Source organism: Oncorhynchus mykiss, chromosome 27, assembly GCF_057628025.1.
Source record: "Oncorhynchus mykiss isolate SJ-2025 chromosome 27, ASM5762802v1, whole genome shotgun sequence".
Classification (NCBI taxonomy): Eukaryota; Metazoa; Chordata; class Actinopteri; order Salmoniformes; family Salmonidae; genus Oncorhynchus; species Oncorhynchus mykiss.
This window is the reverse complement of record NC_143048.1, coordinates 26,077,855-26,092,189: the sequence shown is the minus strand read 5'-3', so window position 1 is coordinate 26,092,189 and position 14,335 is coordinate 26,077,855. Positions and strand designations below refer to the sequence as shown.

Below are 14,335 nucleotides of genomic sequence, written 5' to 3'. Positions count from 1 at the left end.
GTATTATTAACCCTCAATTTAACTTCTGGCTTTATTTCTACCAAGGGTTGTCAAATACCTACTGGCTATAAGATAATAACTGCCTAAAAGCGAATACCTTCTCTATTCTGCAATGACGTGCGGAAAGGACCAGGCAATTACTGTTTCGTTTGTGTCTGTGGGTAACTGTCAAGACAATAGGCCCACTGTCTTTCACATTTAAACTTTTAGCTCTTGAAAATTAAAGTTAAATAATACACGATTATTTAATTGTTTTCACCAGAAAATAAACTGTTGTAGTCTATATGATCATCAACTGCAGGGCCATCCAAAGTAATTATACAAAATAGGCAAAAGCACTGATAAATCAGTAGGCCTAGAGAAAAACATTGCATTTTAATGGTGTGTCTTACATGACCCTGCAACCGTTTAGGCTTTTGTCAGAAATAGTTATACCTGTGACTGGGAACAATACTCCAACCGATGCCAAAATGTAAATTAATACAACCTATTATCCTAATTAATATCCACGCCCAAAAGTCCATTATAACCTATTTTTAATGACTAGCTACAGATACAAGGGAAATGAGTAATCACTCACACACCAGTTGACAAGTGTGTCAGGCTGCATATTTTCCTTATGTTTTCCAATATGCTTTCAGGGACTTCGTTTAGGTTGGACAAGGACACGTCAATGGCGCTCCACGTTTGCTCTCAGTGGAACCTTTAAAAGGAATTCTGAAAAAGTCCCGTAGAAGTATCATAAAACTGAGATTTTAATACAGCATATTTAATTCGAAGTTACAGATAGGCTATAATGAAAATGTAGGCTAGTAGATCACCCGATTGCTTCCCTGAAACGGCTCAGATAACAATTTACTGTACTCAATGTGCAGTTCAAAGGGCATGATGTTCATTTCAGATGGCTCATTTTATTCTGTCTGTTTAATGAGAGGATAGACCACAGCAGCAGTAACCTCAAAGAGGATAGTGTCAAGTTTACATTTTGAAATCGTGGCCTGAACAGAAATAATTACATTTTTCCAAAGCCATAGAGGTAAATATAACTTACTGCAGAGCCTATGTAGATTACAGCCGCCATGTTCAAAGTGTGAAGGATTATGGTGAGGAAACATGGAGCTCTGCATGTGAAAGCTTGGGCTCTTTTGGGTTTGATAGATTGATCAAAGGGAGAAGATGAGAACAAATGTGAGAGGCTGGAGGGGGGGGACAAAGGGGGTTTGGATACTTTGGCACCAATGAACCCTGCAACCTGAGTGCATGGATCCAGGGTGATGGACGCAGGCTCCCGGGCTTCAGGGAGGGAAGGAAGGGAATGGGGAAGGGGGGGATTGGTTGATAATTTCATGAAAGTGCTTCTATATACTTGGGCGTCATGCACCCCAAAAATCTAAGGAGGCACAAAAATATAAATGCAAGATGTAAAGTGTTGGTCACATGCTTAATGAGCTGAAATAAAAGATCCAAGAAATGTTCCATATGCACAAAAACAGGTATTTCTCTCAAATGTTGTGCAGAAATTTGTTTACATCCCTGTTAGTGAGCATTTCTCCTTTGCCAAGATAATTAATCCACTTGACAGGTGTGGCATATCAACAAGATGATTAAACCGCATGATCGTTACATAGGTGCACCTTGTCCTGGGGACAATAAAAGTCCACTCTAAAATATGCAGTTTTGTCACACAACACAATACTGCAGATGTCTCAAGTTTTGAGGGAGTGTGCAATTGGCGTACTGACTACAGGAATGTCCACCAGAGCTATTGCCAGAGAATTTAATGTAAATTTCTCTACCTCCAGCTTCGTTTTAGAGAATTTGGCAGTATGTCCAACCGGCCTCACAACCGCAGACCACGTGTAACCATGCCAGTCCAGGACATCCACATCCAGATCACCTGTGGGATCGTCTGAGACCAGCCACCCGGACAGCTGATGAAACTGAAGAGTATTTCTGTCTGCAATAAAGCAGACACTTATTCTAATTGGCTGTGCTTGACTCCCAAGTGGGTGGGGCTATGCCCTCCCAGGCCCACCCATGTCTGCACCCCTGCCCAGTCATGTGAACTCTATAGATTAGGGTCTAATTTATTTATTTAAATTCACTGATTTCCTTATATGAACTGTAACTCAGTAAAAATCGGTGACGTTTTTGCATGTTGCATCTATATTTTTGTTTAGTATGTCCAGCCCCATCCATAAATTGGATAATTTTCAAACAAATTAAACAGCTTTTTGCTGAAATCTAGAGCCATAATGATTATGTATTATTTTATGTAAAAATGTGTTTATTTTTCTGCATATCTAAGCATACCTCTTGATCTGTCTGTATACTCTTGACTGGTGGATCTTTTTTTAAAGAAACTAAACATGCTTCTCTGCATCTCTGCTAAAATCTGTGTAAACGATTGAAAGGAATGTGAGTCTTTTCAGTACATTTAGCAGTGTCTTGCTCTTCTAAAGTCTACTAACCTTGCCAGTAGGCATGCCAGCTAAGATAGTTAGACAATCCAGCTACTCTAACTTGATAGCCTGATACTGATTATTGGTAGCTAGTTATGAGGTTAGGAGATTGGGAACCTATCTGGGCTGGCTAAAGCCAACTTAATAACATTGCTAGGTGGTTAGTAGAATTACAGAGCAACAACGGTATTATTTTTAAAACAGGACAAATCTGAGGCGGTACGTACCCCTGCCCCCTATGGGCATGATGCCTCGGTCTATATAAATCCACACAGGAGCGGCCACCTAATCCGGCCACTCTAGGGCTAGAGACGCCAAGCAGATCAATCAATTAAAACATTTAGGCCCCAGCCAGCAGGGGTAATTACAGCCTTCCTGGTACTGCCTGTGACAGGGTACTGAGGATCCTCTTCATTAGAGCCACCTCCAATCATCAGGGCGGAATCTGACATTTGCCAGATTACAAGCAAGACAAAGGGTTTAGTGTAGTAGGTGCAAATGCACCTCCACTTTTGGATCCAGAGCTTTATTGGGGGATGTACATGTTGATACACAACGGGAGCCGTTGTTAAAGGCCTAAGCACTTTCGGAAGGGTACATTATGACCTCAACGTGGACTTTAAGGGATTTCGGCAGGCACTTTGTTGGAAGCAACCCTTGGTACAGGCGACACAGGGGCATCACATACAGCAGGGCCACTAATTGTAACATGAGATCCCAATCCTGGGCTGAAACAATGACCAACGTGGAACAAATTCCATGGCTGAACAATAGTTTTAAATCATATCCAAAGGTAACCAGGCTTTAGAGCTATAGCCTATGATTCCAAGTTTGTATAAGTCAGAAATAATACCGAATGTGGATGCTCAAGTGATGAAAAAGTGGCACTTCTAGACTATGTCAACAAGATGATCGTTCCACCATCTTGACAATAGCTAAGTTGCACTGAATGTAAAGAGAATATACATATTGATCCTATTATTTACCTTGTGTAACTTGACTATGTAGAACTCAAGCAGTCATTTGAATGAGCATTCTAAAGACAGAGTAGGCTACAGATCATCAGTTGGCTTGGTTATCTTTGTCATCCTAATTGATTCAATAAAGAGGTGTGTGTGGCGCCACCTGCAGATTACCTTCTAACCCACTGCACAAGCATATTGGTTACATACACATGGTCCATTTTTAGAGAGAGCAGACAAGCAAGGCATGAGTTTGGGCATAACTGCATGTAATAGCATTAACATACAATAGTTAACTTCTGTAGGACTGCGTTTGGATGGAAAAAGTACCATTTGTGTCAACATTTCATTGATATTTTCATTGTAATGCTTTTCCTGTAAATAGAAGGCCACAAAAGGTGTGTGGACAAATGTTTATGATAATATTTCATGAAAAGATCTAGTTTCACATGTACATGGAATCTGTTGGGTATCTTACAATACTATTCTCAAATTAATAAAAATACTAATGTAAAATCAATTTTCCATTTAACATAACAATCTAAAAACCAGTCAATTTTCAGCCTACTGAGTAACACGGAACCCAAACCGGCTGAGCTTCTGCGCCATCGTGCATAAATGTATTTTGTCCCCCTACACCAAACACGATCACGACACGCAGGTTAAAATATCAAAACAAACTCTGAACCAATTACATTAATTTGGGGACAGGGCGAAAACCATTAAACATGCATGGCAATTTAGCTAGTTAGCTTGCACTTGCTAGCTAATTTGTCCTGGGATATAAACATTGAGTTATTTTACCTGAAATGCTACAATCCTACAATTAATCCACACATAAAACAGCCAACCGAATCGTTTCTAGTCATCTCTCTTCCTTCCAGGCTTTTTCATCTTTGAATGTATACGGTGATTGGCATCTAAACTGTCATAGTATTACCATGACGACCGGCAAAACAGTTTGTCTTTCAATCACCCACGTGGATATAACCAATGTGGAGATGGCACATGGGTACCTGCTTCTATAAACCAATGAGGAGATGGGAGAGGCAGGACTTTCAGCGCGATCTGTGTCAGAAATAGAAAGGAGTTCTATTTTAGCCCTTGGCATCGCAGACACTCGTTGGCACGCACGAGCAGTGTGGGTGCAATAATTGAATAACACCCATTTCAAAATGTATTTTGCGATGCACGCGATGTGTCCGGTCTGGTCAGCATGTAAGTATTGCTGGTTGAATTCGATTACACAGCTGAAACATGCCAAAATAATTCCCAAACTTTTTCTTTTTTTTTACCGAATACCTGAGCAATTTCCCACTAAAAACAGTTGAGCACCATACCTTGTATAAAAGGAATTGTTCACAACAATACCAATACTTGACAAACACAGCAAATCTTTTCAAACAAACCTTGCCTTCAAAAAGCTATAACTACTAGGGTAGAATGATTTAACAATTCCCCAGGGGACGGTATAAAAATCTATTTCATCTCTAATTAAATGTTTTTTTAAATCATCACAATAAAACAATTGTGGAAAACCTCACAAGTAAATTTAAAATAACCAATCAATATTTTGTTTACTTGGACACAGTCCAGTGCATTTAAATATTTTCAATATCATCCTAAACATATGACTAACCAATTGTAAAAAATAAAAATGCATTTCGAGCATGACAATGTTTCTCTCAATATAAATTCATAATTCTGTTTTGATTAGGATTTACACTGAGTATGTGACAAATCTGTAAAATACTCAAATGTCCTTTAAAAAAAGTGAAAAATATTCACAATTCTGTTCTTAAATTCCAATAGTGCTTCAGTATCGTCTCCACCGGCCATCTCTGGAGCCGTCCCTCCACCTGTCATCTCTGCTACGGTTGCCTCCGCTGCTCCCACTCCTGTCGTCATGGTTATAGTGTTCACCTCGCTGGTCATCTCGCTGGCTGCGGTGGTGGCGGTTGGAGCCGGTGTCATCAGAGTCTCCTGGGTACCGCTGGTCCCTGCCGTAGTGGCTGCTGCTGTCTTGCTGGTACCCCTGCCTGTTGCCTCGCTGTGAGGAGCTGTCCAGTTGCCAGGACCCACCACCCTGTGGCTGTAGCTGTTGTGGTGGTGGCTGCCCCAGAAGACCAGCTGTGAAGCATCCATTCACCCCGTGGAGCTGCTGCATCTGGAGCTGCCACATGTTGTTCATCTGTTGAAAGGGACCAAAGAGCATCACTTTTACTGATCCATGTAGACTGGTTAAATGTTCATGACACAGTCCACATAGTTAAGTAGTCAAGTTTGCCTTATGCACAGGATACACATGGTACACAGTACAGTGAAATGCTTACTTGCAGGTTCACACAACAATGTGACATAAGTGTCACTCTACTGGAGATGAGGACAATGTGTAATTGAATGGCTTGACAAGCGTAATGGTCAGTGTGGATGGCGGTAAGCTCACCATGGCCTGTCTCTGCAGACTATCAGGAGAGGAGAAGGACCTCTGGATGTGCTGAGAGGGTGAAAATGATGGGGAGCCCATCTGGTCTGGGCTCTTGTCAAACCTGCACAAGAAACATGGCATTCCATATCAACTACAGAGGAATAGAGAAGCTATTGATGCCCAAAAACATCCCCTACATATGCATACGAACATTGTTTTGTAGGAATGTGCATTATGTTACAACATACCTGCCCACAGCCCCATGTGGATTGGGAGTATTCACAGGGCTTTGATTCTGAGAGTGCCCTGGACTGTTAATGTGACTGCTTCCTGTAAATATGTATCGAAAGAATGACAGTTCAGTTGCAGGAAGACCCAAATTATCCATTAGCTAGGCAATTCACATGACTTGTAAGGGGTTTACATTAGTTTACCTGCTCTGAACTGTACTTTGAGAGTCCTTCCGAATAGAGTTTCCCCATTGAGCAGGTTCATGCCATAGGGTACGGACACCTCATGTTTGAAACAGACAAATCCAAACGCTTTCTGTTTTCCATCATTGTCTTTTGGGATTTTCACTTTGAACAGAGGTCCTGCCTGCATCAAAGAGAAAACACAGAACAGACGATGGAGAACACAACAGTCAAATTGAAAAGCAACCCTTAGTCGTCGTTCGATAGATCAGCGCTAGATATGTGTTCGTTAATATAGATACCTAGCTAACGTCTTTGCTGCAAACGAGTACCTAGTTAGCTAAGGATGAAGGAACTATATTGATCTGGATGGCTAGATAATTACGGGCCAGAAGCTTCCTTGCCATAATCGTTTGTTGAATACTGAGAAAGTATCGCAAATAATTTGGCTAGCTAACGGTAGAAAGCTACTGCACCTGTAAAAATAGCTCGAATAAAAGTTCCTCCGTCACTTTTGGATCCAAATTTCCAACAAAGAGAGTCCTGTCTGTTTCATCCGCTACTCCCATCTCGTTTTAATTATACCTAATGCACTTTATCGGGATGCAAATTTGTAAACAAATTACAATGCTGCGATTTTTAAACAGGAGGTCCGTGGTACGGCCGTAAAGCAAAACTGACGTAATTCCTTAGCTGGAGTTGCAATAACCATCTTGTTTTACGACATATGCTCTTGCGCTCCAGCAAAAAAAAGACATGCCATCAAATAACATGTCATTAGTTTAGTACACGAGCTTGGCCCCCATTAGCTTCCTGTTACGTTTGTATTTACTGAATGTTACAATATGCTGATCAGTAACACACAATTAACAGTTAATATTGAAAAAAGTAGCCTTGGTGAGAGCTTTCGTTTTTAAATTATCAGCTCAAAATGTTTACCATGCAAGGATTCCTGAGGCTCCCTAGACCTGCTACCTTATCCCAGAACTGCTGTTTCCACCCTCTCTCGCACCTGCTGTCTTGTCCTCTGAATGCTTGACAATGAAAAGTCAACTGACATTTACTCCTGAAGTGTTGACCTCGCAGTGTTGCCAACTCCTCAGTAAGGAAAGTAGCTATTGGCTGTCCTAAAAGTCGATAAATGACATCATCACCGAATTTGCATAATTGTCCATGTGCATTTAATTGTGATGGACGCTGTAGGAGAGAGGAATAACGTAGTGGGAGAGACAAAAACGTGAGTAAAAAACACCCTAGATATGTTTAGAACTACAAATGAGCAAGCTGCAGAGTGGCACACACAGCGAATAAGAACCAGATATTTGAGGCCATACTCCTCCTTCAGCACTTTATGGACCCCATTGTTAATCCCGGTCATAACAGAGGCATTGTCAGTCCCTATCCCCAGGAGTTTTTATTTTTTAAGACAACACTTATCGAGGAAAGCCACAACAGCACGGGCTATAGATTTGGCATCTCCTCCCTCCAACTCAACAAGCCCCAGAAATGTTGATACAATTGTCTGCTTGGTGTCACTAAAGTACCTTATCACAACCCCCAGGTACGTAGAAACACTTACATCCGTGGACTCAGAGGAGGAAACGCTGGTCACCCACATCTGCAACCAACTTTTTCAGAAAGTATGGTGCTAGTGTAACAGTATAGCTTTCGTCCATCCCCTCGCCGGGCTCGAACCAGGGACCCTCTGCACACAGACAACAGTCACCCACGAAGCATCGTTACCCATCGTGCCACAAAAGCTACGGCCTTTGCAGAGCAAGGGGAACAACTACTTCAGGTCTCAGAGCCAGTGATGTCACCGATTGAAAAGCTATTAGCGCGCACCACCGCTAACTAGCTAGCCATTTCACATCGGTTACACTAGAACACCATTAATCATTTCTGTGCGCTTTGTCCTGTGCATTTTGAAGTGGGTAGCAGCAGTGGAGTCTGAGAAAGCAGCTCTACATGCTTCTCCAATGTGATCACATGCCAGCATGGAACCGTGTTCAGCGATAGCTAATGTCATGGTGGCCTCAGCCTTTTTTGCAGAGTCAATTTTTTTAAACCATAAATGGCAGCTTGTTTTGGGTGGAACTGTTATAAGGCTTTGCCTTTTGAGTATGTTTTTGAGTTGTCATGTGTTTTTCTACATCACTAAGTTTGGCGTAGAAATCAGCCTTACAAAACAGGCAGTATGCCCGTGTATCATCTCCAATAAACGGCTTCAACCAACCTTTGAATTCAGGGTTTGATTCCCACTCCTTTCTGTATTTTTGAGTGTACAGTTTAGACTGAGACATGATGAGCTAGCCAGCTAGATGTTTAGCTTATGTCACAAGAGAGGCACACACACAGTGGACAAGGTGAGTAAGTGACTGAGGCTATGTGAGTCAAATGCAGTGATTTATTTTTGTGTAGTGATTTATTTATGTAGTGATTTATTTATTTTAGACAAAGAATATTTTACATCTACATCCCACCCTGAATGTAAGCCAGGGCGGGATCAGCCAGTGGCGGCTTCCCGCATGCACGATTCATTTGCAGTCTGGACACGGAGGGGTAAACATCTCCTGGCAGCACCCGCTGCTCGTTGAGAAGAGTAAGAACGATAAGTGCTTTCACGTCAGTCTCCAATAACACCAGAAAAAGTCGCTAGATTTGTAGCTAGTCAATTTTTTTGAAAATGTTTCGCTAGAGGAGTCTGAATACTTGCTAAATATATGACAAAGTCGCTAAGTTGGCAACACTGTTGACCTGTTGCACCCTTTATAACCACTGTGATTATTTTTTCACCCTGCTGGTCATCTATGAATGTTTGAACAGCTTGAAGAATGATCTAGCCGTAATGGCCATGTGCTCTTATACTCTCCACCGGCACAGCCAGAAGAGGACTGGCCACCCTTCAGAGCCTGATTCCTCTCTAGGTTTCTTACTAGGTTTATTCCTTTCCATTGAGTTTTTCCTTGCCACCGAGCTTCTACATCTGCATTGCTTGCTCTTTGGGGATTTAGGCTGGGTTTCTGTATAAGCACTTTGTGACATCTGCTGATGTTAAAAGGGCTTTATAAATACATTTGATTAATTGATGCTGTGGAAAAGTAGGACTACTTTCCCCAGCTGTCCGATGTGCCGTGGGCAAGGTGTGAACCCAATCCCCTGGTGATAACTCAGCCTCAGGATGGTTGGACATAATCCGTGACAGTCTAGCAATCTAAGGGTTTCATGTTTGTGTCGCATCGGGGGAATCAAATCAAATTTTATTTGTCACATGCATCGTAAACAAAAGGTGTAGACTAACAGTGAAATGCTTACTTCCAGATAATTTTCCAACAATGCAGCGTTAAGATAAAGATACAAAATTAAAGTAAAAAATAGAAATGGCAACATGATGAATAAATACACAGTGAATACAACTGTAGCATTTTAGCTAACCCTTCTTCTAAACTTAACCCAATTCACCTAACCTGCTACGTAAATTCACTTAATCTAATTCATTTTAGTTTCCCTAACCTTGCACGTAAATTGTCCTATCCTTTTTTGTTAGTTCACCTAACCAACCTAAATTCTCCCCCTAATTGCCCTTTGTGGATAAAGCAACAAGGAACCTGGTCTCAGTGAAAGATGTAAAATACTATACAAACCCAAGATTCATTAAAATAATTAAACTTGTATGCTATTGTACGACCGGTTAAGACATATGATAATATACGTCCTCTAATTTATATGACATTGTGAGACAGCTATTCTATTAAGCATGTAACTTAACGTAACATATCATACTTATCATCATCATTTTTGGCTCCCGAGTGGCGCAGCGGTCTTAGGCACTGCATCTCAGTGTATGAGGTGACACTACAGACCCTGGTTTGATTCCAGGCTATATCACAACTGGCTGTGATTGGAAGTCCCATAAGGCGGTGCACAATTGACCCAGCGCTGTTGGGGGTAGGCCTTCATTTAAAATAAGAATTTGTTCTTAAAACCTCTCTATGGTAGGGGGCAATATTTTCACCTCCCGATGAAAAGCGTGCCCAAAGTAAACTGCCTGTTACTCAGGCCCAGAAGTTGGATATGCATATAATTGGTAGATTTGGATAGAAAACACTCTAAAGTTTCCAAAACTGTTCAAATAATGTCTGTGAGTATAACAGGCGAAAACCTGTTTGTAGTTTTCCATTGACTGCTTATACAGTATCCAATGACTTAGGACTTGCACTTCCTATGGCTTCCACTAGATCTTTAGAAATTGTTTCAGGCTTGTATTTTGAAAAAATGAGGGAGTAAGACCACTCTGAGTGGATAGTTGAAAGTCCCCAGACCTGTTTGGTGCGCGCGACCTAGAGCGCGCCTTTCTTGTTTTTCTTTTATATTGTCCGGTTGAAATATTATTATTAATATTATGACTAAAAACAACCTGAGGATTGATTACAAACATCGTTTGACATGGTTCTATGAACGTTACTGATACTTTTGGGATTTTTCGTCTGCCTGTTGTGACGGCCTTTGACCCTGTGGATTACTGAACAAAATACGCCAACAAAACGTAGGTTTTTGGATATAAAGAGGGACTTTATCGAACAAAACAAACATTTATTGTGTAACTGGGAGTCTTGTGAGTGCAACCATATGAAGATCATCAAAGGTACGTGATTCATTTTATCGCTATTTCTGACTTTTGTAACTCCTCTACTTGGCTGGTAACTGTTTGTAATGATTTGTGTGCTGGGCGCTGTCCTCAGATAATCGCATGGTATGCTTTCGCCGTAAAGCCTTTTTGAGATCTGACACAGCGGTTGGATTAACAAGAAGTTAATCTTTCAACCGATGAATAACACTTGTATGTTTTATGAATTTTTATTTTGAGTATTTCTGTTTTTGAATTTGGTGCTCTGCAATTTCACTAGATGTTGGCCAGGTGGGACACCAGCGTCCCACATACCCTAGAGAGGTTTTAACTGACTTGCCGGGTTAAATAAAGGTTAAATAAATAAAATACTAAATTAAGAATTAAAGGTTTACATATAGAATATTACGACTTGCCATGAGACCACATTGCATAACTTCTTCTGGGGTTCTCTGACATTTCCTGCAGCAAGTAGCCTATCCTTACTAACAGCTCTATAGAGTAGAGAAGGTGATGATTCAGACAAGCTGTAATAGTGTGCCCTCCTCCAACTGTGTGTATAGGTCTCCTCATCCCCCTGGAAGTCGATGTGCATGCTGATAAGAATTTCCTGTACAAGTACATGCCACAGTCCGGTGCATGCGATCGGATCACTGACTCAAGCACCCTGTGAGGTATCCCCCTGGCCTTGTGGTGATGACAACATCATTATAGCGTTGAGGTCAAATGGGCCGTGTGAAAAGCTTGACTTCCACTCTAATCAGATGGCACTTGAACTGTGTGTGGCTGCTATATTAATTAGATTGATTAAAAGTCTAAAGATTTCCCCCATGCTTGGAGAAATCCCATAGAGATTGAGGCTGTGCATGAGGACCACACTGTAAAGATAAGAGGGACTCTTTTGAAGGCTGTTCTTTTTCCTGCTTTCATGGTCCATGAGGCAGAATTATTTACAGGATAGGTATATTTAACTAGGCAGAGAGTGTTCGTGAAATGTGCTGTACAGTAAATGTTCTATGTTCTAGGAATTAGTGAATCAAATCAACATGTCATGTAATCTGTATGATTTATTCATGTCATTTTCACAGGATTTATGGCTATCATTCATAATGTGGCAATAAAATCTATAGTTTAATACTAAAATCATCAATTCTTTTTACAGCCCAGTTTGTTATGGGCATCACGTGTCGTGTACAGTATAGGGTAGTTAACACTTGATGTATCGGCACTTTCACATTAAATATTTATGATTTCAAATGCAGCACATTTTTGACAGCTGACAACAATAAATCTATACCATAAAACCACACCTGTGCAGCAATGCACTCTGATGACTAAGGCACATGAATCAATTTTTTGACCCAGAATAGTTATTAACCCATATAGCTCCCTGATGCCTTTTCCCTTTTTATAGCGTTGGATGGAATTCAGGAGCGCACTAAGGAACAGCAGTTCCACAGAACTATTGGACTTAAAGCAGAAACAGATGAAAATAGGCATGAAATGGAGTAAAGTTGGGTACAACAAGCGAACAGGCTGAGCTAGTGAGGGAGACCGAGCAGAAAGAGTCGCTTTGAGTACGAAAAAAACGAAGAAATGCTGAAAGAAAACAAAGTTTGCGCTGAGCCTTTTTTATTTCACGAATACATCTGCTTAGTAGACTTTCTCCATGGTATTTTGGATGAAACCTAAATCTTGTCATATTTCAGATTCATAATATGAAACACCAATGGGGATTGCTCTCTATTCAAGTGGAATAGTATTATTTTGTAACAGGAGGGAGTTAACCCATTGATTTCTCTCCAGAGTGGCAGCAGATGGCAGTGTTGTTCTGATGATCGACTGCATCCCTATGTAGAACACACTGGTTTGATTTGCTTGCTGTATGTAACAAGGGCATATCCTACTGTTGAGCTTTTGTAAAAGCAAAAAAGAGAAAGAAAAAACAATCTTAGTGGAAAGAGAAATATGCACTTTTGAGTCTGGCCTGAGTGTACCTGGATTCTATTCTATTTCGTAGACGATCTCATTCGTACAAAACACAGCGATAGATAGTGGAACTGACCAATAATGCAGTGCAGATAGGGATTGAATATATTGGAACTACAACATTGTGTCAATGTTGAAAAAGGATGCTACATTGTGTCATACAAGTAGCTTCGGAAATTGGAAACTGTTCAGCTAATTATTCTCAGAATGACATCATGGCATATTTAACTATGTAAATATAAATACTTGTTGCATGCAAGATGCGTTCACTTAGTAAACACCCACAGTTACAGTATATGCCTCATCTCCTGTCTCGCTATGGTAAGATACCATACATTTATTTACATGATTTACATGTTGACCCTAGCTGTATCTCTCATCTTAATCTCGTAAACACAGCATATAACAAGCACCTTTTAATAATTAAGGAGACACTTAAGTGTATTGAAAGATTGGAATGTTGGCATTGCATTTATTGTAAGAGAACTGAAATGTCAAAATGTTACACACTTAGCATGATTATCACTGGCCACTTTGGTTTCTGTCTCTGCCCCCATATCTTGGAGCTTGCATTATTTTTGATTGAAGTGAATAACTTGACCAAAGGCGAATATCGCTCCGGGGCAAGATGGGAGTGAATGAGCATTCAAAAAAGTGAGATGCAACGACCAGGCCAGCCCAAGAACTAGGCGACTAGCCTGTGGTGAAATCACGTATGGGTTTTGTTCCTCCACATTAGTCCCCCCATCCTGGAAGGAAGCGACTGTTGCTGTGGCGATACACTGGTGGCTGGTCTCATGCCTTGGCCCTGGCCTCTGGCTCAATTTATCCATCCTTTCATTCATTAATATTCATATTTCATGTGGAATGAAGTGATTTGAGATCATTAAATGAACATGAGAATTTGTCGGATGACACTTTAATTAAGCCCTCCCTCAGGTGGAGCATGACATCATCAAGAGGCTTCCCGTTCAATGCGCTCAGCTCCCCCTTTCACTGCTTTATTTTACATCTCCTGCACTCTGACTGACCAGTCTAGTCTGAGATGGTTTTGAATGGTTTTAGATGGCACTGAGAGGGTGTGGATCAATCATACTTAATTCAATAGAGTGGCAGAGCCTTGCACTTTTGGTACACTTCATTCAAATGTCAGAAATTATTCAGTAATAGACTGCATTTACGGAGGGTGATTTTGTTTACATATGGATATAAGTGCTGTGTGTACTGCAGTGGTGTAAAAATACTTTAAAATACTACTTAAGCAGGTTTTTGGGAATCTGTATTTTACTTTGCTTTTAATATTTTTGGCAACTTTTACTTTTACTTCACTACATTCGTAAAGAAAATAATGTACTTTTCACTCCATACATTTTCCCAGACACCCAAAAGTCCTCTTTACATTTTGAATTCTTAGCAAGACAAGAAGATGGTCCAATTTATGCACTTATCAAGAG

General features: G+C 40.7%; 1 protein-coding gene and 1 long non-coding RNA gene across 3 annotated transcripts in view; both read right to left on the bottom strand.

The window, feature by feature from the left end:
* The window catches only part of LOC149971285 (uncharacterized), a 1,017,865-nt gene that overhangs the window by 551,467 nt on the left and 452,063 nt on the right, over window positions 1-14,335 (bottom strand). The gene's annotated exons all lie outside the window — the stretch shown is intronic.
* rbm7 (RNA binding motif protein 7) lies at window positions 3,677-7,399 on the bottom strand. Of its 2 annotated transcripts, none has more exons than XM_090223758.1 (5): window positions 7,205-7,399; window positions 6,287-6,449; window positions 6,101-6,182; window positions 5,871-5,973; window positions 3,677-5,615 (listed from the first exon to the last, which is right to left on the bottom strand). In XM_090223758.1, exons 1-5 carry the CDS (start codon window positions 7,205-7,207, stop codon window positions 5,241-5,243), a joined length of 726 nt encoding a protein of 241 aa, XP_090079884.1. In that variant the 5' UTR covers window positions 7,208-7,399; the 3' UTR covers window positions 3,677-5,240. The 2 variants fall into 2 exon arrangements, with proteins under 2 accessions (XP_090079884.1, XP_021443887.3); XM_021588212.3 differs by lacking the exon at window positions 7,205-7,399 and adding an exon at window positions 6,742-7,089.